General features: G+C 30.2%; 3 protein-coding genes across 4 annotated transcripts; 2 read left to right on the top strand and 1 right to left on the bottom strand.

Moving 5' to 3' along the window:
- Positions 1 to 100: 100 nt before the first annotated feature.
- tho2 (THO complex subunit 2-like protein) lies at positions 101 to 8,195 on the bottom strand. Of its 2 annotated transcripts, XM_035093951.1 has the most exons (25): positions 8,088 to 8,195; positions 7,809 to 7,997; positions 7,610 to 7,653; positions 7,262 to 7,353; positions 6,923 to 7,036; positions 6,719 to 6,834; positions 6,491 to 6,621; positions 5,280 to 6,428; positions 4,956 to 5,190; positions 3,907 to 4,024; positions 3,680 to 3,842; positions 3,381 to 3,562; positions 3,023 to 3,307; positions 2,826 to 2,938; positions 2,545 to 2,740; positions 2,339 to 2,467; positions 2,128 to 2,256; positions 1,788 to 2,045; positions 1,560 to 1,708; positions 1,241 to 1,476; positions 1,016 to 1,161; positions 877 to 937; positions 536 to 597; positions 404 to 468; positions 101 to 249 (listed from the first exon to the last, which is right to left on the bottom strand). In XM_035093951.1, exons 2-25 carry the CDS (start codon positions 7,874 to 7,876, stop codon positions 219 to 221), a joined length of 4,272 nt encoding a protein of 1,423 aa, XP_034949842.1. In that variant the 5' UTR covers positions 7,877 to 7,997; positions 8,088 to 8,195; the 3' UTR covers positions 101 to 218. The 2 variants fall into 2 exon arrangements, with proteins under 2 accessions (XP_034949842.1, XP_034949841.1); XM_035093950.1 differs by having other exon boundaries at positions 7,809 to 8,139.
- On the top strand, positions 8,158 to 9,332 carry RpL31 (ribosomal protein L31). Its single transcript, XM_035093953.1, has 3 exons — positions 8,158 to 8,289; positions 8,776 to 9,003; positions 9,149 to 9,332. The coding sequence occupies exons 2-3, from the start codon at positions 8,783 to 8,785 to the stop codon at positions 9,297 to 9,299; spliced, it is 372 nt and encodes a 123-aa protein (XP_034949844.1). The 5' UTR covers positions 8,158 to 8,289; positions 8,776 to 8,782; the 3' UTR covers positions 9,300 to 9,332.
- Positions 9,333 to 12,520: 3,188 nt separating this feature from the next.
- Positions 12,521 to 23,290, top strand: LOC118073459 (paired mesoderm homeobox protein 2A-like). The gene is made up of 3 exons (XM_035093966.1): positions 12,521 to 12,986; positions 15,237 to 15,430; positions 22,431 to 23,290. The coding sequence occupies exons 1-3, from the start codon at positions 12,635 to 12,637 to the stop codon at positions 22,857 to 22,859; spliced, it is 975 nt and encodes a 324-aa protein (XP_034949857.1). The 5' UTR covers positions 12,521 to 12,634; the 3' UTR covers positions 22,860 to 23,290.
- The last annotated feature ends 121 nt before the right edge of the window (positions 23,291 to 23,411 follow it).

The following is a 23,411-nucleotide window of genomic DNA, read 5'->3' as shown; positions in this document are numbered from 1 at the left end:
TAGAGGGCAGCATGAGCTTCAGTTAGAAAAGAAGCGGGCATTTTTAAAATAATTCTAGTAGTATGTTGAATGATGCAAATAAAAAAAAGTATTATTTTTCTTGTAGCTAAGAGATAATATAATGAAATATTTATTATTTCAGAAATGATCTTAATTACATATACATTTATTCGTGTATTATATAAAATGTAAATTCAATTTTCTCCATTTACTTTACATCATCTTCGTTTGGGATCTGAACTTCGCCTAGTAATCGTTAGTTAAGGATTATGTGTAGATTGGATTTTATGAAAAAATACATTTGAAATATTTACAATCTGTTTTAAACACAGATGTCTTGTGTCGAAAAAAAATGTAAAATGCTACATATTTTTATTTATGCTTGTGTCTATGAGAAGGATATTGTTTATCTCTGCCTTCGCGTCCTTCACGTTCATGAACACGTTCTTTGCCATAAGGAGATTTTTCCTGAAAAAAAATTCAGTATGAATTTTATTAGCAAATAAAATATTATTAATAAAATATCTTTACGTACTTTAGCATAATGATGTTTTTCTCGATGTTCTGGTAAATCACCATTCTGATGAGTATTTTTGGCTAGAATTAAAAAAATTTTTTTAAAGTACTGAAAAATAATACAAATTAAGTTAAATCAAAATAAGTTGCTAAAAATGATATTTAGATGTAATATTTGAAAACAAAATCAAATGATTTAAATAAAAGGTTATTTTAAGGATCATTCACAAAATAAGAGTGCAAAATAGTACAGAAAAGTTAGATTTTTTATTATAAACGTTTAGAATCTATTGAACTTGGAAATGTGTATTTATAGGATCTATTAAATTGAAGCTACATAGAGAAACATAAATCACCAACCCCTGTCGTCATCTTTTCTCCGTTTTTGTTCAGCAATGATTAAAGACTCGTCCACACGATCCTGCAACAAATAATGTATGAAAAATTGAATATACATGAAAATATTGATATAATTACAAAAATCATTTATATAACTTACTCTTTTTCGACCAAGTTTTCTTTCTTTACGTAGCTCTTTCTGTTCATCTCGTACTTTTGATTTACTAGAGCGTTCCTTTTTTTCACTACTTCCATCTGCTCGTCGGCTTTCTTTAGAAATGTTCTCTAATTTTCGTCTTTTCGGTTCTAAAGTAAAATGATGTAAGCAAATATTCGATAAATCCATTCTTAGTAAATCTAAGTTTTTCTATGCATGTCTGTTTACCTCTGTCAGGACCATCCTGAACTGGGCCAGAGCTGGCACTACTGTTCGATACACTCGAGAGATCTCTGTCCAAATTATCCACGCCGCCACTATAATAATGTTCTTCTTTATAGTATTTGCGTTCTCTTTTGTCTAAAAGCTCATCATCCTTAGATTCGTCCTTCTTAATATGTTTTTCTTTAATCTCTTGAGTGTCTTTTGAGTCTTCTTTTTTACGAATTTTCTCAGATGTGTCACTAAAATATATGTTATCATTGATTTAAATATTTTACCATAACTATAATATAAGAGTACTCATAATGTAAACTTATGTACTAACTGGTAAGTTTGACTGGAGGGTGCTCGCTTTTCTCGCTGTTCTTTATTTTCTTTTTCCACACGAGTTTCACCATTGCTAACATCTTTAGTAGGAATTCCGTTGCTAGTTTTTTCAGTAGTTTCATTGCTAGTTTCTTGAGTTTTTCCTGGCTATAAATATTTAAATTTGATTAAAACAATAACAGTAACAGTATGAATAAAAATGGTTATTTTATCTTTAGATTTGAACCTTTTCATTGACATTGTGAAAATCGGATTCACGAATCATATGAGGTGTCTTTGCTTTTAATTGACCACTGTAGGAAGTAGCTAGAACATGAAGATCTTGCCGTTGTCCACGTTCTTCTTCACGTACTTTTTCAACTTTTCGCTCCAATATTTGCGAAAGTTTTGCAAGTACAGGAAAATGAGGTAAGATTTTTATCAAGATAATTAAAGAATTTCTGATTTGTACGTAATCTTTTGAATCCAAACACACGACAATAGCCTAAATAACACAATGGCTATTAATATTGTAATACAAAACAATCAAACAACATTTAAACCACAAATTTATTAAATAAATTTACCTTCGTTATTTTATAATGCCATTTATGGCAAACATGACGATAATTTTCAAATCCAACCATATCATTAGCTTCCGAAAATTGATTGCTTACTCGAAATTTAGTAACAAATCCAGGATAATTACTACATTCCTGTAATTATCATCAAAACGATGAATAACTAATTTTATGAATCTTTCATATTAAACATGAAATTTATTGGAAATAACTTTACCTTATCAAATATAGCTTTCTCTGAATGCCATCTCATAACAGTTTCTAACATCGCACAGAGGAATCTTCCGTAACGATTAGCTTCATTTTCAGTACATGATGTTACTGAGTAAGTGATGTCACAAAAAAGCTGATAAAATCATATCAGCGATTATTATTTCATATTCAATACATGCATTATCTATAAATCTATGGTGATTTACTTACTCTATCGTAACAAAGAAGAGTAGAGAAATTAGCAGTCTTCAAAGAATGAATTGTGTGCACAAATTTAGCACAATACATTGCATCAACAGTTGTGAAAGTACATCGTGGAAATAAACACAATTGTAAGAATTGAGTAATTGTTTCATTTTTCGCTGATTTAGCACTTCTGGATAAAAACCATGAATCTTTTTCTTGTCTATAACATTAATTTTCAACCACATTAAATAAAACTTTCTAATACTAAAAAGTTTATTGTCAAAAATGAATATAAGTAGTTATACCTTAAATAAGCAAACACTTTCTCTACATGTTCTTCCTGTTTCCGCTTTTCATCTTGTAGTTTTTCTATCAATGTAGTGTATCGATCTTGCTCTTTTTTCCCTTTACTAGCATTCTATTTATTTTTGTAAAAAAAATTGTCTGTTATAATTTGATTCATGTCTAAAAAAAAAATAAATATTTAAGTTTATATATTTACGATATCTTTAGAGTCAGCAGCTTGAGCAGCTTGTTGCTTGATTTTGTTTATTTCCCGCTGATAGCTTTCAGTTGGAACAAAGAGATCGTACATAGAAAGTGACCAAAAAGTAACAAGAAACTGCGGTGAAATATCTTCCCAAACTTTAAGAGGATGAAGAGGTCGAACTGATTGAGCAACAGGTGCCATAACAGTTTGGGCAGCTTCTGCCCATTTTGCTTGTTTCATTGCTGATGACATTTTTTTGTAATTTGGATCAGCTTTTCGTAATGAATCATATTTTATCTAGAAAAAATATATCAGAATTATTACAATAAAAAACTATATCAATATTAGGTTTTTGAAGTAATTTTTTTACATTAATAGCATGAGCAAACATCGGTCGTGCTAAAAAGAATGCTACATCTGTGTGTATGTGGTAATCCTGAAGCATCCCATGGATACTAGGAAGTCGTTCAACGTATTCATCTACAGTCATTGTAGATCCCAAAAATGTTCCAAATTGTACTAATGTATCATGGCACTGATCATACAGTTTACCTACAATAATTATTTTAATTATCAACATTTTTCTGAATTGATAAAACATTAAATCTTGCATAAAATGCTATTTATAAAAATAAATTTGTTGAAAATAAAATTAATAAAATTACTGACCTACAAGTTTTAAGTGTGATTGATCTGTTTCTCGATAAACTACACAATGCTTTTGCTGTGCCATTAATAAACATAAAGCAACTGCCAAGTCATTTTCAGAAAGAGCTTCTTTTAATCGTTGTGATGATTTTTTTGTGTTACGAACTTGACTAAAGTAACCAGCCTATTCAAAAAGATTTGTTATGAATAATTAAGTTATTAATAAAAAATAAAATAATCATAAATACCTCATTCTTCAAAAGATCACCACCAGCCATAGCATCTAGCTGATCTGATGTCATTTCTTCAGCGGCTTCGACACCTGCCATTTTTTGAACAATTTCTTTGAGAATTAATAAATCCAAGCTGTAAAAAAATCGATATCATTTGAATAATATGTATAATTTCAATAAATTAATTAATGTGAATAATTTGATTAGAATTTTAGAATATCATCATAAAATGGATACACCATGGCGGATCGAAGGGTCAAGAAAGCTTGGAATCTAAGAGAAAAAAACATATTTGGCTATTATTCGAAATGTAGATATTTTTAATAAATCAAAAAGTTTCTAATCATTGTAAGAAAACTCCGATAATCTATGCCAGCATTTTATACATTTTTTTCTTTTTTTTTGTTCATTACATCACGGTTTCATCGCTTTACCAAGTATCATGCCAAGCCTCAGTGATCTTTAAACTCTTCTCCATTGTTACCAATAAACGCGTCTGAAATAAAACAGTTGCATCTACAAATTAAGATTCTACTGTAATGAACATGAAAATAAAGAGAAAACAAAGAATATCAAACCATTGAAATGTTCTTAACTATTTCTGGATACTAGCCCTTTATGAATCCCATCAATTGTTAGTTGATAAATGATGTTGATACAATTGATAAACATAATTATTGTGAGGAAGATGTGATAATAGATATTGAAAAGTTTGCATAAAGCATTTGTGTATATTAACTCCTTAAGTGTTATTTAATTGCTATTTGAAGGCAGAATAAATATATTCCTCTTATGGTTTCCAAGACCTTGACCAAACGTATGCCTTTGGGTTCTCCATGAAGGTATTCTTGTGCATCCATTTATATAATCCACTCAAAAATATCAAAACTGTGCGCGGTGATAAGTGATAAAGAATCCAAAAATACTTGAGGGCTAATACATATAGGTACACATATTTTTTATTTCACCAATCGATGAATAGAAATGAATTTGAACACCTCATTCCTTTTTCATCATTCCAGAATAGTTTTAATAGTTTTTAAGCACTTTAAAGGCCAACCTACCTTTTTTGTGCTTTTAGTTGATTTGCTACATATTGTAATAGGCCAGTTAATTCAATGTTATATTTCTTATAAATTGCTCCACAAAATGAAGCTAGAGATTGAAGCCATAATGATATGCTATTACCATCATGCTTTAACCTAGCACGATCAGCACCTGCTAGTGCTTCTACTAAACAATATCCAAGTACATCGTAAGAAATGTTTGTTAAATACTTTAAAGAATCCACTACAGGTGCTAAAAATATAATTATTGACTTTGAAATATTTGTGATAAAAAATAAAGTACACCTTAAATATTTATGACAAAAAAATATAAAAACTTACCAATAAGGTTATCATAAAGTTGAATTTGTAAAAGAACATAATCAAAAAGTACTCCTGGTGATGAGTGAGTTAATTTACCAATCGACCTTCCAACGGGTTTAATAGTTTCTTTACTAACTCTTTTCATAATTGATTTGATTTTCTTTTCAGCATCACCTCTTTTACGCATAAGAGCTGCATGTTGGCTAAGTGTATCATTTTTCCACCTTGCATAAAGGCAGTAACGATTTTGATAGGGATAGTGTTTTAATATATTCCACATTTCCTCCGCGACACAACAGTTGCAATCCATAAAAGATAATGAAGGTAAAAGAGCCACATCGAGAATAGTCAAAATATCATAATGAATGGTATTATTTTTATCTAACGGTTGATTTGAATCGAATGGATGCTGTTTAATAGCAGCATGACATAATCTCATAATTTTATACATAAGAATGGGGTCATGATGAAGATTCGGACCGAGAATAATGAGCATAGGTAAAAGTTTATCGTGTATTTCCGCGAGGTTTTGCATAGGTTCTGGTGCTAAAGGAGACTTCAAAGGAGCTACTTTACGACCTGGTAATTTTGGTGATACTATACAATGTTTTCGATAGACCGGTTCAATTAGGGATTGGATCAATTTACATAAGGCTAAAGCTATAGGTTTCTGATCAGTCAGACAATAGTCTGGTAGTCGATTGAATAATTTTCGAGCTACATCCCATGCTCCAATATCTAACAATGCTTCACACAATCCAAACTTTTGGTTATTACTATATTTATCCAGTGGAGCCTCTTTCTCTTCGGGTGTCTCTTCTTTGTCTTTCGTTGATACAATTCGCATCTTCTGGTAATATTCTCTGGCTTGAGCTTTAATTTGTTCATGATCATTAATAATAATCTTGTCTGCTGGCACTAACCAAGGTAAAATATCATCTAGATCTATTACTCCATGTTGGAGCATTAATGCTGTTACTTTTTGTAAAGAAAATGGTGTTCCATCTGCAGTGGAACAATATTTAAATCCTAGTACTTCACATAAAACTTGATGATCACTCATATAAGATCTTATTAAAGGTATGAATAAACCATCATCTTGTGGTCTATTTTCGAATGTTTCTAATAAAATGTCGAGAACTCTGTTTGGATCTAAATTAAAATAGCCTGAAGAAAAAAAATTATGTGTTATTTTTTGTCGATTTTTGTTTATTAATTATGGATCGTACCTATCAATGATTTGACTATTTCCAAGGTGGAAGAAACTTCGTCACTGGGTCTTTCCTGATTTAATTCAACAATAAGTTTGGAATACCCTTCACTTTCTTCACGAAATAGATTAAATTTACGCTGTTTATAACTGAAAAATTATTATTAAAATAGTAATGAATAAAATTAAAATATGAAAAAAAAGTGGAGGTATGTTGATGCTATCTAAGATGAAAAAGTATACGTACTAAAGTTTGGTTTTTACTTTGATGAATTTAGTATAAAAGTTACGATTCTTCAAGGTTCCTACATCTTGAAGCGTATCTATTTCTAAACGTTCCTTTAAAATCTTATCAGTTAGAAACTAAAATATTAAATTAGAACAAAATTAATTGTTATAAGTAAATAATAAGTTAAAGAAACAGTATTTAGGTAATAGACAAATAATTTACCTTTTCGCTTTCTTTTACGATGTAACAAAAGTTGTTTCTGCTGTCGTTCTGGACCTCTGCATCGATCAAGGTGAATAAGTCGACGATGGCTGATGGAACGGTGGGATCGATGGTCTATAAATAATAAATGAATGAGTGATATTAAAATATAGTTAAAGCATTTATTTGATTGTCTTTGGAAACATTATCTTTTTAATATATAAATATCATACTTTTATTTAACTAATTGACCAATCAAATAAGAAGTTATGCAATAAATTTTTTTATTTAAACTTAATATTAATATATAATTGTATTTCTTGTATGTCAAACTTAAAATAAATAAATAAACTTTCATACCACGAGCTCTCCTAAAGTAGCTACAACATTGTCTTTCTTCAGAACCCCTGATGCTCCGTTTGAAATCAATTCGTATAAACCTCGTTGCCATTCTGAAATATTGTTTCATAATTTTATTCACAATATCAAAAAACTCGTTCATAAAGTTAGATAATAATCGAAAGAAGATAAAATAATGAATGAAATCGTCCAAGTTAGATTGCTTGTAACATGATCAGATGCAAAATAGTTTCGGTATCTGAAAATTTTGGACCTATAAACACGCTAACAATGAAGACAAAGAAAAAAGAATGATGATGAAATGGGCGGTATGAAAGAATTGAGCATAAATGCGAATTTAATGATTACCTTTGGTCTCTCCTTCCTTAAATTTGTTCTTGAATATCTTGAGGCTGCAAACATGTGTTAATGGACAAAAATTAACTCTTCGGAAGAGTGATAAACGAAGATACTAAAGTTGCAACCATCAAATTTCACAGAAAACGGATGAATGAATTCAAGTATATCAAATTATCGCGTCACTCTCGTAACTTGCTCTACCACTTACAAATCATTTTTTCCTTGCTTATCCCATGATTTCCATAATTCCGACTTCCAAATTTTTTCAACTGCCATTTCCTTTATTTAGTATGAAATTTATTCATTCAAAAACAATTGCATCAACATTACAGGTTAGCTGAATCCGTTGCTTTTCTCTCTCGTTGATTACGTTCGATATGTTCACAAATTCATCAAGCTACGAAATATTAGAAGCATTTTCATAAAAAGTGGCGCTAAAATTTATAAAAAACTTATAATTAGAATATTTATTTTGTTTAAGGATTACTTAAAAAATTAACACAATTATACGTTGTACGCAATATATTCATTTAATCTAAATAATCAATATTTTTTAAGATAAATAACTTCTGTTAACTTATCACGCACGGAATAGTTGGTTTTTCTGAAAACGTGGCTTAAGCTTTCAATCGACACTCATGAAAACTCGGCCGGTGTCGCGTTCTCTAAAGTGTCCGTTCGTCGGCAAGGTAATGGCTGTAATAAATTTCATTGAAATCTCCAAACATCGTAGTAATTATTGTCACTAAATAATACATTTATTTGAGGAAGTTACTTTTCAATAATATATAAATTTGCTAATTATTATATTTTGTGGTATTTTTTAATAATAATGGTAACATGTATACCTAACCTATCATGTATGACATTTTGTTTACACTCTGAAAATATCCAAAAATTAATACATTTATTAAAATTGATCTAAAATGTTACAGAGTAATTGTTCGTTAAAAACTTAATTTCAAATAGTTATTTATGATATGATATATTCTTCATTGATAGTTGAATAGTTTTCTTATAAATAATTTCTTAAACAAGACTAACCTTTACAATTCGATAGATTGTTATTATTTCCTCATGTTTTAATGACAATTATTGCTATGTTTACTCTTTAAATGAATACACTAAGTTATGCTTATGTATAAAATGTAAAACAAATGTTATGTCATTTTTAGGTCCAAAATGGCAAAAACAACCGAAAAAAAAGGAAAAAGTGCTATCAATGAGGTAGTGACACGTGAATACACTGTCAACCTTCATAAACGTCTCCATGGTGTTGGATTTAAAAAACGTGCTCCACGAGCTATCAAGGAAATCAGAAAATTCGCTGAAAAACAAATGGGAACTCCTGATGTACGAATTGATACTCGTCTTAACAAACAGCTTTGGTCTAAAGGTATTAGGTATGTAAACATAAGTACTAAGTTTTTTATTATTGATTTTTTATTTTTTAACAATATAAGATAATGTTAATTATTATTCATATTGTAGAGATCTTTTTCTTTAATAATAATGATTGTATTTTATAAGAAAATAATTATGTTTTAGAAACGTACCTTTCCGCATTCGCGTTCGTCTAAGCAGGAGAAGAAACGACGATGAAGATTCTGCTAACAAATTGTATACACTCGTTACTTATATACCTGTTGGAACTTTCAAGGGTCTTCAAACGGAAAATGTTGATGCAAGCCAAGATTAGTTTATTAAATAAATTCTTTTAACATCCAGATAAGTCTTATTGTAATTATTTATCTTTTCCTAAATATACTTCCATTTAACTATTTTATTACTTATCAACTTTCAATTAAAAAATAACATATTGGTCTAAATTAATATTAAATTTTTCAGTAGACAGTTGTTAATATTTTACAAAATTTACTTTACGCTTACGTAAATAATATAATCATATTGATGTTTAATACCATTCATCCATATTCTTTATCAATTAATTCAAGTTAAAATTATTTTCATACAATCTATTATATTTAAATTTACAATCATACCTAAATTATGGAACTTAAATTGTTAAGTTTCTCTTGATACAGATATAAATAGTAAATTGACATAAATAGAGAAATATATCGAATAGAGAAATAATTATTTATAGAATATTTTAATTTAATTTTATATTTTTATTTTTTTTCTGATTCCTATTTTATTTACTATGTTTATTCTAATTTCATTTTATCTTAAAGTATTGATTAAGTATCTTTTTATTATTTTCTACTTCGGAACTTTTCGACACAAATACAGCTTGAGATCTAAAACAGTTCTAATTGTTTAATATTATTTAAGATATCTCTTTAATTCGATAATTTCATCAAATAAGACAGAATTATATTGATTGCTCATGTCAATGTCCTAATTAATGTAACTTATTTGAAGTACGTTTCGATATTCGTAGTTTTCATCAATAATAATTTAAAATAGTATAATTGATCTTCATTTATCCAGATAAGAATCATTATTCGAGAGAAACAAGGTTTATTCATATTTATTTTTGTGATTATGAATAATGAAAATGAAGATTAAATAATTTGTTTTATTTTAATGACGTATAATTTTAACAATTGTCATTTTTATCAAAACAAGTGACATAATTCATAAAATTTTTGTAATTAATCTATCCAAATTTAGCAAAATTGAATAATGATATTTTTTCAGCAATAAATCTCATGTTTAATTACAATAATTCTTCATAAAGTGTTGGATGTGGTAACAATTATATTGCGCGCACGTGATCAATAGCAACTAAAAAATCTAGTAGACATCCTCTCTCGACTTTCTATCTCTTTTTACTGCTCGTTACACACTTGGCAACAATAAGTCACCGATATCACAAAGCAGTAGGGAGAAAAGAGAACGTCGACAAGGAGCACGAGGAACAGGGGTAGGTGTATAACGTGATCGGGCGCTCATCCCTGTGTTGAGATATTAAATTGTATTCCTGCGAATTGTCGAGGGTCCCGCGGGGATTGCACCAACCAATATTTAATCAACTTTACAGGAGAATATTATTCTCCGGACAAATCAAGGACATATGTAGTGGTGGAACGTGTGGGGTTACTGCGTGCACATGCGTGCATCTATGTGTATATCATATTGAGAAAGTAGGAAAAATCATCTATAGGTACGATAGTTGGAGAGGGTGAAAGTGGTAAGAAGAGTCAAGGGGGTAGAAATTTATCCCTGTGAACTATGCTTACACCATGCCATCGTGTGCCACACATTCTGATCTCAATCCCTTGAGATATGAAACAAAAAGAGGGTTCACGGTGGTGTTTCCAGTAGTTTGCACTCGTGAGAATAAGTGCGAAACAAGTGTCACATAATATTTCTCTCAGCTTTTTATCAATATTCGTGTACTCTATCATCGAAATTAATTTTCGCATTGTTGTTTCCAGGGGTGCTATTCAATTTGACATTAAATGATTAGATTAATTTGATCTTCTTAAATAATTACTTAAATATTATTTATTGAAAATTGATTGATTTTTCAAGATTTTTTGATTATTTTATTTTTCTTTGAAGTTATAGAATCATTAATAATTCAGTTAATGGATTTATTTTTATTCTCACTTGGAAAATATTTTTTATTTATTTATACGATTGTTTCGTCGATATAAATTGCTTTCCTATTGATAAAAAGTAAACAGAAAACTAAACATGAACGTTAGCATAAATGATAGAGAAAATGTAATTCCACATAGAATAAAAATGAGATTCTAGTTCACTCATATGAGAGAATACTAAATCAACAAGCCACAAAATGTCAATTCGATCGCGTATTCCTGGTGGCGAATATTTCGCGCGAGAAGTTGTGATATGTCGTGTGAACACAGAATGAAGAGGAAGAATGAAAGAGTAGGAGAAGAAGTGAGAGAGAGAAAGAGATGTATGCTTCGCGGCTCGTAAAATCGCGAACCCCGAAACATTAGGCATCATCACGGGCGATAGCGTTCGTTTTAGCACGACGCCCACCCCTCAATGAAGTATACGGGGGTTCTGGGTGTCTAGAGGAGACAAGAGGGTAACCTGCGTGGTGGAAACAAGCACCCTTGACGATGGGCGTTGATTTGATCACATTGGGTGGTGAGGGAGTTCAAGGGAGAGGATAAAAGCTATAGGGTGGCTTTTCATCCACCAATAAGCGTTGGCAAATACTACCACCGGGGGCCATCTCGATGTGCGCGAAAGCCACGCCTTCTGCGCGCACCCTTCGTTCGTTATTGAATTAAGCTTATCATTTGATTTTGAGGAGAGCCACCAGTCGGTTGTCTCGGGTGCTCTTAAGCGGCACGAAAAACTTTTCTATCGTCGGGATAATCGCAATAATTTGATATCGCCTTGATACGATTATATCGTAAGCACCCCGCGGGTTCAGAGAGATACCGTGTTAGAGAAATAAAGATAGATCGGGAGGAGGGGAAGCTAAGAGCAAAGTAAGAAAGAAAATAGAGCAATAATTTGACTTTTTTTTCTCATCACCGTCTTAAAACTTTTTTTATTTCATTTAATTATTTTATTATCGTTGTTTCTTACTTCTTATAATCTTGTTTAACTTTCTACAATCACAATAACGTGAGTGAAAATCACCAAGTAGTTTTATCGTGCTAAAAGAAGAGCTACAAGAAAATAAATAGTGTTATGGGGCCTTATCAGATGTGCAAATGACCATTTGTATCCCTTTATGACTGAAATACTTATTAACTTTTATATCATTCCATTCTTTACCTTTTTATTTTTAACAGAAGGATACTAAATAAATATAAATAAAATTTAGCTGAATAATTACATGAATCAGTAAATAATTTATTTACTCATCATTAATCAATGGTTTAATTATTCATTAATTATTATTGTTATTATTAAATAGCAATAATAAATTCATCAATGAAAGTCATCAGTCTAATGGTGATGAATAGCTGGTACTTAATTCATAATTTTACTATGAAGTGAAGAAGTGATAAAAGCAATTAAAGTGATTTTTTTTTATTCATCTGTTATTAACAATTCTTCAAAAGACCCAGTACAATGGATTACTCATATTTAAATCAAGCAGCTGCTGCGGCTGCCGCTGGCTTTGAAGCATCAAGCTGTGCACTAGCAGCAAGCGATATGCAATGTGGATATGGAGATCTAGGATCGTGTTCACAAATGAGTCAAGCTTACCGATATACGGCTGCAAGAGCTGCAGGTTATCCAGGAAACTCTGCTGGAGGAAGTACTGGTAATGGGCCCACGCTCAGTTCCCACCATCCTAGTCATCCTCATGCCCATGCGCATCATGCTGCCCATGCAACCCCTTGTTCTGTGATGGCTGCTAGGACCCAGGATGTGCATCGACATGCGGCTTCTATTTTCAATCAGTCCATTAATCTTCAGAGTAAGTTTTTCTTGGAATATTTTTCTATTTGAAAAACATTTCCAAACAATTCGACTGTACTTGGAAATTAATTTTTTAAATCAGTTGACTTGTTTGTTGCGATAAATATTCTAGAGTAATTTATATTAAAGATATCAAAGTAATGCATTCAATGGTGATGGAGTTAATTTCGTAATAAAATTTTATTGGATGAATATTTTTTCAGTTAGACAGTGATTATGCATGAGATTTTATTGGATTTTTTATTAAAGAATGAGTTTATATAAAAGCAATAAGACAAAAAAAATATTATTATTAACTTATACTCGTTAAAAATTTAATATTAAAAGTCACGTGAAAGCAGCAATGTTTTTTTAAATAGCTGGATAAAATTTTTTCTACATTTAAAATTGCAGAAAATTAAAATAAAAATCTTGATATTAACTATAGTTTACCATAAAATATTACTTTTTATATTAAAATTTATATTATTATTTTACTTATAATTCTTAATTAACAAGTTGAACTTGTATCGTAAGATCTCAATTTCTTACATACAACATAAAAAAGTATTAAATGTCATTAACTTACTGTATGTAAAATATTTGATGGATTTTTTATGACAAATCATATTAGTACTCCTCTTGTACCCTGGTAATAAAGCTTCCGACGATTATTATCGTTTACTGATCTAGAATTCTACTTTAAAAAGAATGTTCTTTAATACACTTATTCACTAAATTTATAAACAATCATTAGTAAAAACAAGTAATCATTGTTTCATATACACCAAGTATCATGAAACTTTAATCAATTTATAAATTGAACAAGACTCTCTATAACTAATGTTGATGATATTAAAAAGTAGTTTTAATAAATATTTATTGATTTGAATTAATCATTTATTTGTTTTAAATATACTAGACAGAAAGTATCTAAGAAACTTTGAATTACTATTTAATTATGTCATAATAAATTCATTGTTATGTCTATAATTGCTATGCATAACTATTCTATTATGTTAATTACGAATATAAATTTTCTATCAATTCCATTTATCGACGATTAATATCTCAATTATTTTAGTAGAAATAGATTTCAATTAAATATTCTTTTTTAGTGATTAAATTAAATTAATTCATAAAGCATGATTTAATAAAATTAAAACATAATAGTCAAGGTCAAAATTAATTGGTAATAGACTATTATCTCATTAGACTTTCGGACACTAGAAGTATGTTTAAGTAGTAAAGTCAACCTGTAGTCAGACGACACCAACTAGCCGTCAGCGGCTTGGCAACTCGGTGGAGGAACGACGACAAGATGGCACTGAAAATCAATGGATGGTTCTCTCTTGCCCTCTCATTGCTATGGTTACGTCCTCGCTTCCTTATTGCTTCTGTGATTAATCAGTTAAAAATAATCGTATAACTTTTTTTCAATATTTTCTACTTTTTAATCAATCACAATATTCAACTTATTCAGATGTCTTATTTCATTGGTAGTCATTTGATTCTTCATTCATCTCTTGAGACATATTGTCAAGAAGATAAATGTTATAGAAAATCTTCAAGTCTGATATTAAATAAGTTTTATGTTGTGATAAAAGAATTGATTGGATAGAAAAAAAAATATTCACTGATTTTTTATTATACATGAATTTCAATGCAGAATAGTTCAATGAAATAATACAATAACTCTTCCTAAATAAAGTGAAAATTTTCTAAAACCAATGAATCAAATTTTTTTTTAAATTAAAAGATGAATTATTCCTATTATGGATGTTATATAATATTATTGCATAATTAGTTTTAAAACTAATAAAATAAAGAAACAGTTATAAAGAATTACTTTCTTTATATTTGCCTTTTAGTTAATAATTGAGTTTCTTATTTTTTTAATTTTTTACTCCAAAATAGAATTAATTCTTTGCCTGAATATGGTGATATAAACAATTTTATTTAGTTAACAATCCTAAGTACTTTATTAATATTCATTCATCACGAAATTCCATGATCAATGAATTAATAATAACAAATGTTTTACAAGATTAGATAAAAACATTTATGTGATTATTTATCATCACATATATTTTAACTGTTTCACTGATTATTCAATCATATCGGCTCTAGTTTTAAATTATTTATTAAAATTTCCATTAAACTGATTATAGCTGATAATAAATATAAAATTTCAAAACATCGTTTCATTTGTACTATCGATTATATTGATTTGATGTATTTTTCGATGCTTCTTTCTATTATTCACCAGGTGGTCTAGGATATAAAGCGTACTCCAGTCACGACGGGTTAGCGGAAAAAAGAAAACAACGTCGGATACGGACGACATTTACTTCAGCCCAGTTGAAAGAACTCGAACGCGCGTTCCAAGAAACACATTATCCTGATATCTACACTAGAGAAGAAATAGCCATGAAGATTGATTTAACGGAAGCTAGAGTTCAAGTAAGTATCAATTATTTACAATTTAAAGCTGAAAAAATACAGTGGTGATTAACTCAAAAACCATTGAAATACTAAATTAATAAAACTAGAATGACTCAAAGAAATAAAAAATTCAAAAAGACAAGAAGCAGAGCTGAAATTTATTGATTTTTTTTCAGTTTTATATCTCTAAATATTCCAATAGAACCTTAGTAAGATTACTGAGTTGTCAGTTTGATATTTTAAATTCCAAACACACCTTTCTAACTTCTATGACTGAAAATATAAAAAGATGAGAAGAAATAATAAAATATCAACAAAATTCATGAATGACAGTATTAAAAATGGAGTATGACTTTCATTTATTAATAACTACAAGTAGAAACACTTAAGTACGACACACATAATTACATAGAAACAGCATCTAGAGAAAAAATGAGTAAATAATTATCAACAAAGAAAAAACAATTGAATATGGAAAGAATTGAATCAATGGATATGGGACTGTGGGCAATGTTGTTTAATTTGACAATTATTTTATGTTTTATTGTGATTTTATGAGAATACTGAACTCATTGAAAACAGTTTTCAGTCATCTTTGCTGTAAAATTAAGGATACGTTTCTGTGTGGACGTCTCCTACAATTAAATTACCCGTCCTCTAAGTTCTCATGGACAGGTATAGTCGTGATCTGATGGATTACATTGCCCAATGCTCTTGACGGATGATCTTAGACTAGTAAGGGTTGGTCCTAGGATATTTATTTTATATGAGCTACTCGATTCTCTTTTAGAATCATTTCTTGAAAAATTCAAGACTGGTTTATTAAAGTATTGAAAAAAATCAATTTAAGGATGAGAAAACCCTGCTCACCTTATTATCATGGAACCATCAACTCAAGATTTATCACCTCCTTTTGTTATTTTTCTTTTTAAAAAATTTAATACTTGAGTAAAAATTCTTTCTATTTATTTTATGATTTTAATATTTCAGCATTGAGAAAACAATCTCAAGATACAAATATTTTTTAATGCTGAATATTATTATTTCAACATCAATTACACTCAAGTCTGGTGTTTTTCATATTTCCAATATATAATTCAGCAAATGTGCTGCTACAAAAAATCGATTAGAGTTTGAAAGTGCAAGACTGATGGAAGTGATCTGCATCAACCATTAACGAGACTAGATTGCGTATAAATCAATTAGAGAAATATCACGCAGATCGACTGGGAGATACACAGAATAGATAGGAGAATAAAACAGGAAGAGAAAATGTTCCGTCGGTGGAACGTTCATCATAGATCAACAGAAGATTTTACGTATTTCACTGTGTGATGTTTTCTCTTTCTCTCTCGATCTCTCTTTGCTGATCATACTTTCTCTTTACAAATGATACCCTCTGTGAGGTGCAAGCACCCGGTTCATGTAATCCAATTAACCAGCAACCAGACAGAAGTGTCTTAAAATTAGATCCTTGCTAACGTATACATCATTAAGTGTAGAATCTGCCTATTAAGATTCTCATTGAGATTATTATTTTTAGGATTGAATGTAGTATTTAATATTATTAAATTTTACATCATATTTATTATTCTGTGTCATTTATATTTCTAATTAAAATCATTTTTGTACGATCTATTTTTTCACAAGTTTTATTGAATATTTTGAATGTTTCTTGAAGTGAATTGACAATTAACACGACTTTATAAAAAAGAATGTGAAATTATATGTAATGCAACGTAAATTTTACGACACATAAATTGTTATAATGAAACTGACATTAAGCATAACCGCAACGAAGAGTATTAAATGCTCGATTATAAATATTTTAGTAGATGTGGTCGTGAGAGGACTACACCTCTTAAAATTGGACTAACCGACTTGTTAAGATTCCGGTCGTGCTTCTTCCTGTTAATTTACTGTACGTAAGGTAAAACAAGTTAAAATTAACTATAAAAAATACGATAATCTGGAAACGTGGGAAAGATATAAATTCATTAAAATCCTATACTTTGATATTAGTAGAACGTGATAAAAATGAAACAATTTAATACAAGATGCATCAGCGGAAAAAAATTCAGTTGAACGGTTGTTGATAAATTGAATTCTATTCTTGATGTGATTCTTCATTTCTTGTCAATATTTTTATAAACATAATCTATTGTTGAGTTCATATGAGTTAATTTTATTATCTGATTTGTCTTCAGAGAAACAATGCTGTTATAAATTTCCAAGGTATTATTTTGAAATAAATCATTGAAACGTTGAAAATTATTCCTATTCTTCAATATGCTTCGTTTATATTTTACAATGTAGCTATTAATAATTTATCAAAATAATCAATCCAATTTATTGACGAACCTATTCGTTCATTTTACCTGAGTTTCTTTCAAGTAAAGAATGATTTGACAATTGATTCATAGAATATTATTTTCAAGTTATGATTGAAAATTGTATTGAATTAACTTTGAATATTGATGATATGGATTCAATGGCTCATTGATTTTTCTGAAGTATTATCAGTCACCAAGAAGCATGAATGATGCTTTAAATTATGTATAGGGTATAAGAATATATGATCTTAATGGAATTGTAATTTGGGCTGAAGGACCGAAGGTTCAGTTGTATGTAGATGGCTAAATTGAACAGAAATCCACCACCAAACTTGCATATTTTGGTAGTGAATGAGTCATGATTAGGATCCAATTGGCAAGAAAGAGAAAGAAATAAGGAATGAATACTTTAGCAGCATAGACCAACACAGCATGACGCCGGCACGCGTCAATGAGATCTCAGTATCACTACACTGGGTGTATAGTAATATAATTCGAGGGGTCAAGGGATCGACCGCTGGTACGTTTATTACATTTGGATAGGTCGGAGACACAATAGATGAGAAGTATACATCCAATTAACGAGAAAGTATCTAAATCTTTTGCATTTAAGTCTAGTTCAAGTGGTTTTATTTTTCTTGGGTGAGCATGGAAAGGTGCCCAGTTTAAGAGAAGTATAAAATAAACAGTAGTGATGAATGATCAACGTTTTTTAATAGAACTAAGATGAATATATATATGGAGATATTTTTTAAAAACACATTTATTTCAAGTAATTACTAAACTCAATCATAAGAAAGTTGTGTCATTTTGACAAGTAATAATTCTACTATGATACATGAATTAAAAATAATATTTTACTTAATTTCTTTAAATTTACTGATCGTAATACTGATAAATATAAATAAATTTTTCACTAATATTAATTTCAGGCTCTTAATTTTCTTGATAAATAAATGTAAAATTTTCAATAGCTTTCTGTAAAAATATAATTATAAAATGAGGATTTGAGAAATGAGTAAAAATGATAACAACAGATTAAATAATATTAATGATTACGGTAAACAATGTATCCCATTCTAACTGAATCGATAATTGAAGTACCTACTTAATAATACTCTCTAGTCATTCAAACAGTCTAGTAGAGTAATAGAAATAAAACTTCCCTAGAATATTTTAATTCAACGATAATTTTTCCTACTCTTGGAATCAAAAAAAAAAAAAGAAAGATAATAAATGGGAGAAATAAGGGAATAGTAAAAACGAAGAGAAACAAAACAATGAAAATAAAAAAGAAAATGGTAGGAAAATGGAGAGTGTTACCCTCTCGACTCTTCCATTTATCTTTCTCTTTCCCTTTTGGCTTCTCGCGGCGATTCCTGGCTGGCAACGGGGTGACTGATACACAAGGGGCAGAGCTGTACGCGCGAGTGTGCCTTGGGTAATTGCAAGTCCCATGTAGATCCACTTACAGTGATTAAAAACCATCCTGTCGAGCATCAGCCCAGTTCTATTGCTTCAGAAAGTACCGTTCTGCTTCGTGCGTCTTTTTACATGTTTGTGTGAACCTGTACACATCTAGCAGTGTACCATTTCCAGTGCACATTCTCTATAGATTGTATGGATATATATGTTATAATGTAAATGTGATAAAGGAAGATTCTTTACTAGAAACGGACTCACAAAGAATCGTCTCCCTATTATCTTTTCTCTTTCGTGAATTTATCTACTTAATTGAATTGTCTGAACACTGCAGTGCTGGTCCTGCAGATCTCTCATGCTACTTACTGACTTTGGGTGTCTTTTAATTAGCCAATTACTTTGTCAAATCGATAAAGTAACGTAAATGTTAGATATCGTAACTTGAATGTCCAATAACAATCGTAAAGTTTACTGTCGAATTAAAGAAACTTTTCAAAAGGTTTAAAGCTAATTACAATCCTGGAACAAAATTCTAAATCAAATTCAAACATGAATTTGACTTTTTAACAGGAATTTTTAGTAAAATGAAAAGTTTTCTCAAGAACTAATGATCGATTCAGCACATTAAATAATTTGAACCATTAATGATTAATCAGTTATTTTGTTCCAAACAACAAAATGATACTAGTTGATTTGATTAAAATTGATTTTCTAAAATTTAATTTAATTAGAAATATTATGAAAGTATATTTGATTAATTAACTTTTATTAAATTTTATTTTGATGAATAAATTTTTTCATTCAATTAAATATTTCGTTGATTGTTTGCAGAGATATATCAGTTCTATCTATAGATGTCAATCTTGTAACTTTTATGAAGCAATATATTGTGGAAACTGATAAATGAAATTTAAAATGAATTAAATGGACTACAAAATGTTTGTAGGAAATTAGATATAAGTCATAAATTTAACTATCGGAAATCACTAGTTTTATTTGATTATCAAGTGAATCCAGTTCTAGCATTGAGACTATAATGAATTTATTGGTACCTCACTACAACCTGGTATTTAATTTTATCTTTAATTATTTTAAAGAATTAAATATCTTATATTTATTTTCAAAAACAGAATGCTTAAATATTAAATCACAATAACGCTCATAGCCATATCATAATTTAGATGCAGAAGGGTTGATGCTCATAAAATCAGAAAAAAATTCACCAACCCAAAAGAAAAAACATTACAGCTGATTTGTATTCTGGAATCGAATAAAACTACGAAAAGCACAAATAAATATGATATAGATAGCTAAAGTTTCCTGAATAAATAACAGAAAAGAATTCTTCACAGAAAATAGTTTTGCGAGCATGAAGCTACAGAATAAACGTTTGGTAAAAGCACAGATGTTACGACGTTTGTTTTGCTCAGTAAGAAGACAAGAGTTCGATCTCTCGCGTTTCTACATGGGCTTGCACCAGTGGCTTAGCTTATGGAGCTTCGATTAAATATTTATCTACTGCCAAGGGGACATCTGTCATCCCCCCTTTCTCTTCTTCACTGGTACTTCTGTACTGTTGTCATGTCACCCTTACTTGTACCCCCTTAAACTCTGTCTTGTTACATTTTATTTAACCCCAGTATGTTTGTTCAACATTAACGCCAATCGTGTGACTAAACATAGGGGCACATGTCATCTTTGAGGTTTTCCTGAAGATCTGAATGCATTGCAAAATAGGGCAGATCATTATTAGTAGCACGAATGATTAAGTCTGCTGTTTGCTATCTAGATTAGCTTAATTCGTGTAAAAAATTTAAAAAGAGTTTTAAAAATGTTCAGTTGAATAAGTCTACTTTAGTTAAAAGACTCTAATTAGATCAAAGCATTATCAAATTTTTTTTAATATTCTTCTGTAAATAAAAGTACTTGTTTTGTTGAATAAATTGAAGTGGATGGCTGATAACAATATGAACAATCTGTTATTGATATTTTAAATAAATTGAATGCGAAAAAAATACAAAAATAGATATTAATTAAATGACTCTCAATTAGTAAGACAATAACCCACTTTTTATTTTGAATTTAAAAATTCATGGGATCTTTTTGCTAACTGGGATGTCCTTGATCAAATGAAGATGGAGTATCGGACGCGGTGTCGCGGTTAATTCGAGTCGTCCATGCTGAGAGCGAGAAAGAGGGAAAGTCGCATTCACGAGCAACGGTTGATAAAAATCCAATAGTCGTGTTTGCCGTCCGGAAAGGGCAATCACGTTCGTCATGGTGTTCTGCCCCATTCCGTTCTTTACCCCATCCCTCTAGATTGTCCTGACAGCGTGTCGGGTAGGCCCGGGGCGGCAGCCGCCCCTTCCGGTCCGCCCCCGATGATTCTCATAGCACATAGCTTCAACGGAAGGAGGAATTCCCTTCACTCTTTTCACCCCCTTGTCTGACAGTTTTGCTCTACCCCGCTAAACTCTCCGCTCTCTGAGCCTGTCGGACTAACGGTAAAGCAAATAAATCCGCTACTTTAACATGCAGGTCACCGTCGTTTCGTTTGTTTTATTTGTTAAATATTTCATTTGCCAACTAGAACCAATTACGAGTCCAGTTTCTCGTTCATCCAAGCGAACGCATTTTTACTTTATTGTTCATTTTTCCTACCGTGCATCAACGTCATCAAGACTTCGCTTTGTTCTTTTTTTTCCAAAAAGTTAAAAAATTTATGAAAAATGAGATTAATTATGTTTCCAGTTTGTACTATTCGAAAGATAATTGTGAAGAAAATAAGACCTTTGTATTTTTGTAATTAACTCATGCAGGATAAAAAATAAAAACCAAAAAAAAGGATAAAATTCTTATTCTTCTTTTTTACACTTTTCATCATTAATTCTTTGCTTATAAAGAAATTTTTAAGATAATTTTTTTATGATCAAATTAAATTGATTGAGTTACATTAGTATTTCTTACAGTTAACTGGCAAAAAATCTTACATCTAACAATAATATTAATAATTCTTATTATGTTATTTTTTATTATACTAAGAAGCTACGTTTTGAATAGCAATTATATCTTATTCCTAACACTCAAATCTGATCAATTATCTGCTTTATTAATTCTATTTACTAAATAAACCGCACATCTAATAATTTATTTCTTATCGATATCAATTGAACACAGATAGCTATTCAGTTTAATACATAAAATAATAATAATGATTATAAATTCCGAAGAGTTCATTTCTTTATTGAAAATATTTGTTTTAGGTCTGGTTTCAAAATCGTCGAGCGAAATTCAGAAAACAAGAAAGATTAGCTCAACAAAAGTCCAGTGGTCAAAACACAAATGTCGGAGTAGACAGTGGAGCTTCTAGTCCAGCGTCGAATAGTGTAAAAGCTGAGGGGCGATCTCCAAGAAGTCCTGCGACTCCTCCAGGTTCATCCAGTAGTCACTTGTCTTCTGCAGAAGTTAAACCACTTACAAACCCCAATCTATTAAACATAAAACACAGCGGAGAAAACCAAAGCGATGGTAGTTCGTCGAATGGACGTGGTGGCAGCGGAGGTGGAAGTATTTCAAGTGGAAGTGGAAGTCTAGCTGGTGCCTGGGGATCTTGCAGTCCCCGGCCTTTTTCTACAACGTTACCGCCCTATCTTCTTGATCCTCTGCCTCTAAAAACCGCAAATCTATACTAAAACTTGTTGGAACTATCGGAATACGAAAAGTGCAAGACTGTACGTCCAATTTTTGTGTATATATAGAAATAGATTCATTTTAGGTTTGAATGTTGCACGCGAGAAATCGACTACTAAGAAAAAATGAACTTTATGTGATATTCATGGAGATATGGCACAGAGTTTGATTGGTCTTCTGGGGTTACAGGGTGAGGGATTTTTACTTGATGGAGTGTTTATCTTGGTGATACAAACTCCGGAATGTTGAATCATTGAATTAAGTTACTGGAGTGATATTGCAATGATGATAAATAGGGTGTTGGAAATTGCGTTATTAGAAAAATAGTTTTGTTTTTATTTACTTTTATGTTTTTACAATAAACTATTGCAATACTAATTTTATGAATCATTAATGTTTAAAAGTAAATAAATATCATAATTGCAGAAAATTATTTTTTCAACAAACATTTTTTATGAAGTTATTTTAGAAAAAAACTTATTCCTAAGTCACGCAATTTCTCGTACTCTTGTTACTAAAATAAAAACTCTTGGTCATCCTCTTACTTATTGACT

This window comes from Chelonus insularis, unplaced genomic scaffold (genome assembly GCF_013357705.1).
Source record: "Chelonus insularis isolate UGA/USDA-ARS -01 unplaced genomic scaffold, ASM1335770v1 scaffold_303_pilon, whole genome shotgun sequence".
Lineage (NCBI taxonomy): Eukaryota > Metazoa > Arthropoda > Insecta > Hymenoptera > Braconidae > Chelonus > Chelonus insularis.
The sequence above is the reverse complement of the archived record's forward strand: the minus strand, read 5'-3'. Positions and strand labels throughout refer to the sequence as shown.

Coding starts and splice junctions, on each gene's coding strand:
- LOC118073459 (XM_035093966.1), top strand. CDS start 12,635: ATGGATTACTCATATTTAAATCAAGCAGCTGCTGCGGCTGCCGCTGGC. Junction 12,987..15,236: donor TCAGTCCATTAATCTTCAGA/GTAAGTTTTTCT, acceptor ATTATTCACCAG/GTGGTCTAGGATATAAAGCG. Junction 15,431..22,430: donor TAACGGAAGCTAGAGTTCAA/GTAAGTATCAAT, acceptor TATTTGTTTTAG/GTCTGGTTTCAAAATCGTCG.
- tho2 (XM_035093951.1), bottom strand. CDS start 7,876: ATGGCAGTTGAAAAAATTTGGAAGTCGGAATTATGGAAATCATGGGAT. Junction 598..876: donor GAGAAAAGATGACGACAGGG/GTTGGTGATTTA, acceptor TTTTAATTCTAG/CCAAAAATACTCATCAGAAT. Junction 250..403: donor CGCGAAGGCAGAGATAAACA/ATATCCTTCTCA, acceptor ACTAACGATTAC/TAGGCGAAGTTCAGATCCCA.
- RpL31 (XM_035093953.1), top strand. CDS start 8,783: ATGGCAAAAACAACCGAAAAAAAAGGAAAAAGTGCTATCAATGAGGTA. Junction 9,004..9,148: donor CTTTGGTCTAAAGGTATTAG/GTATGTAAACAT, acceptor ATTATGTTTTAG/AAACGTACCTTTCCGCATTC.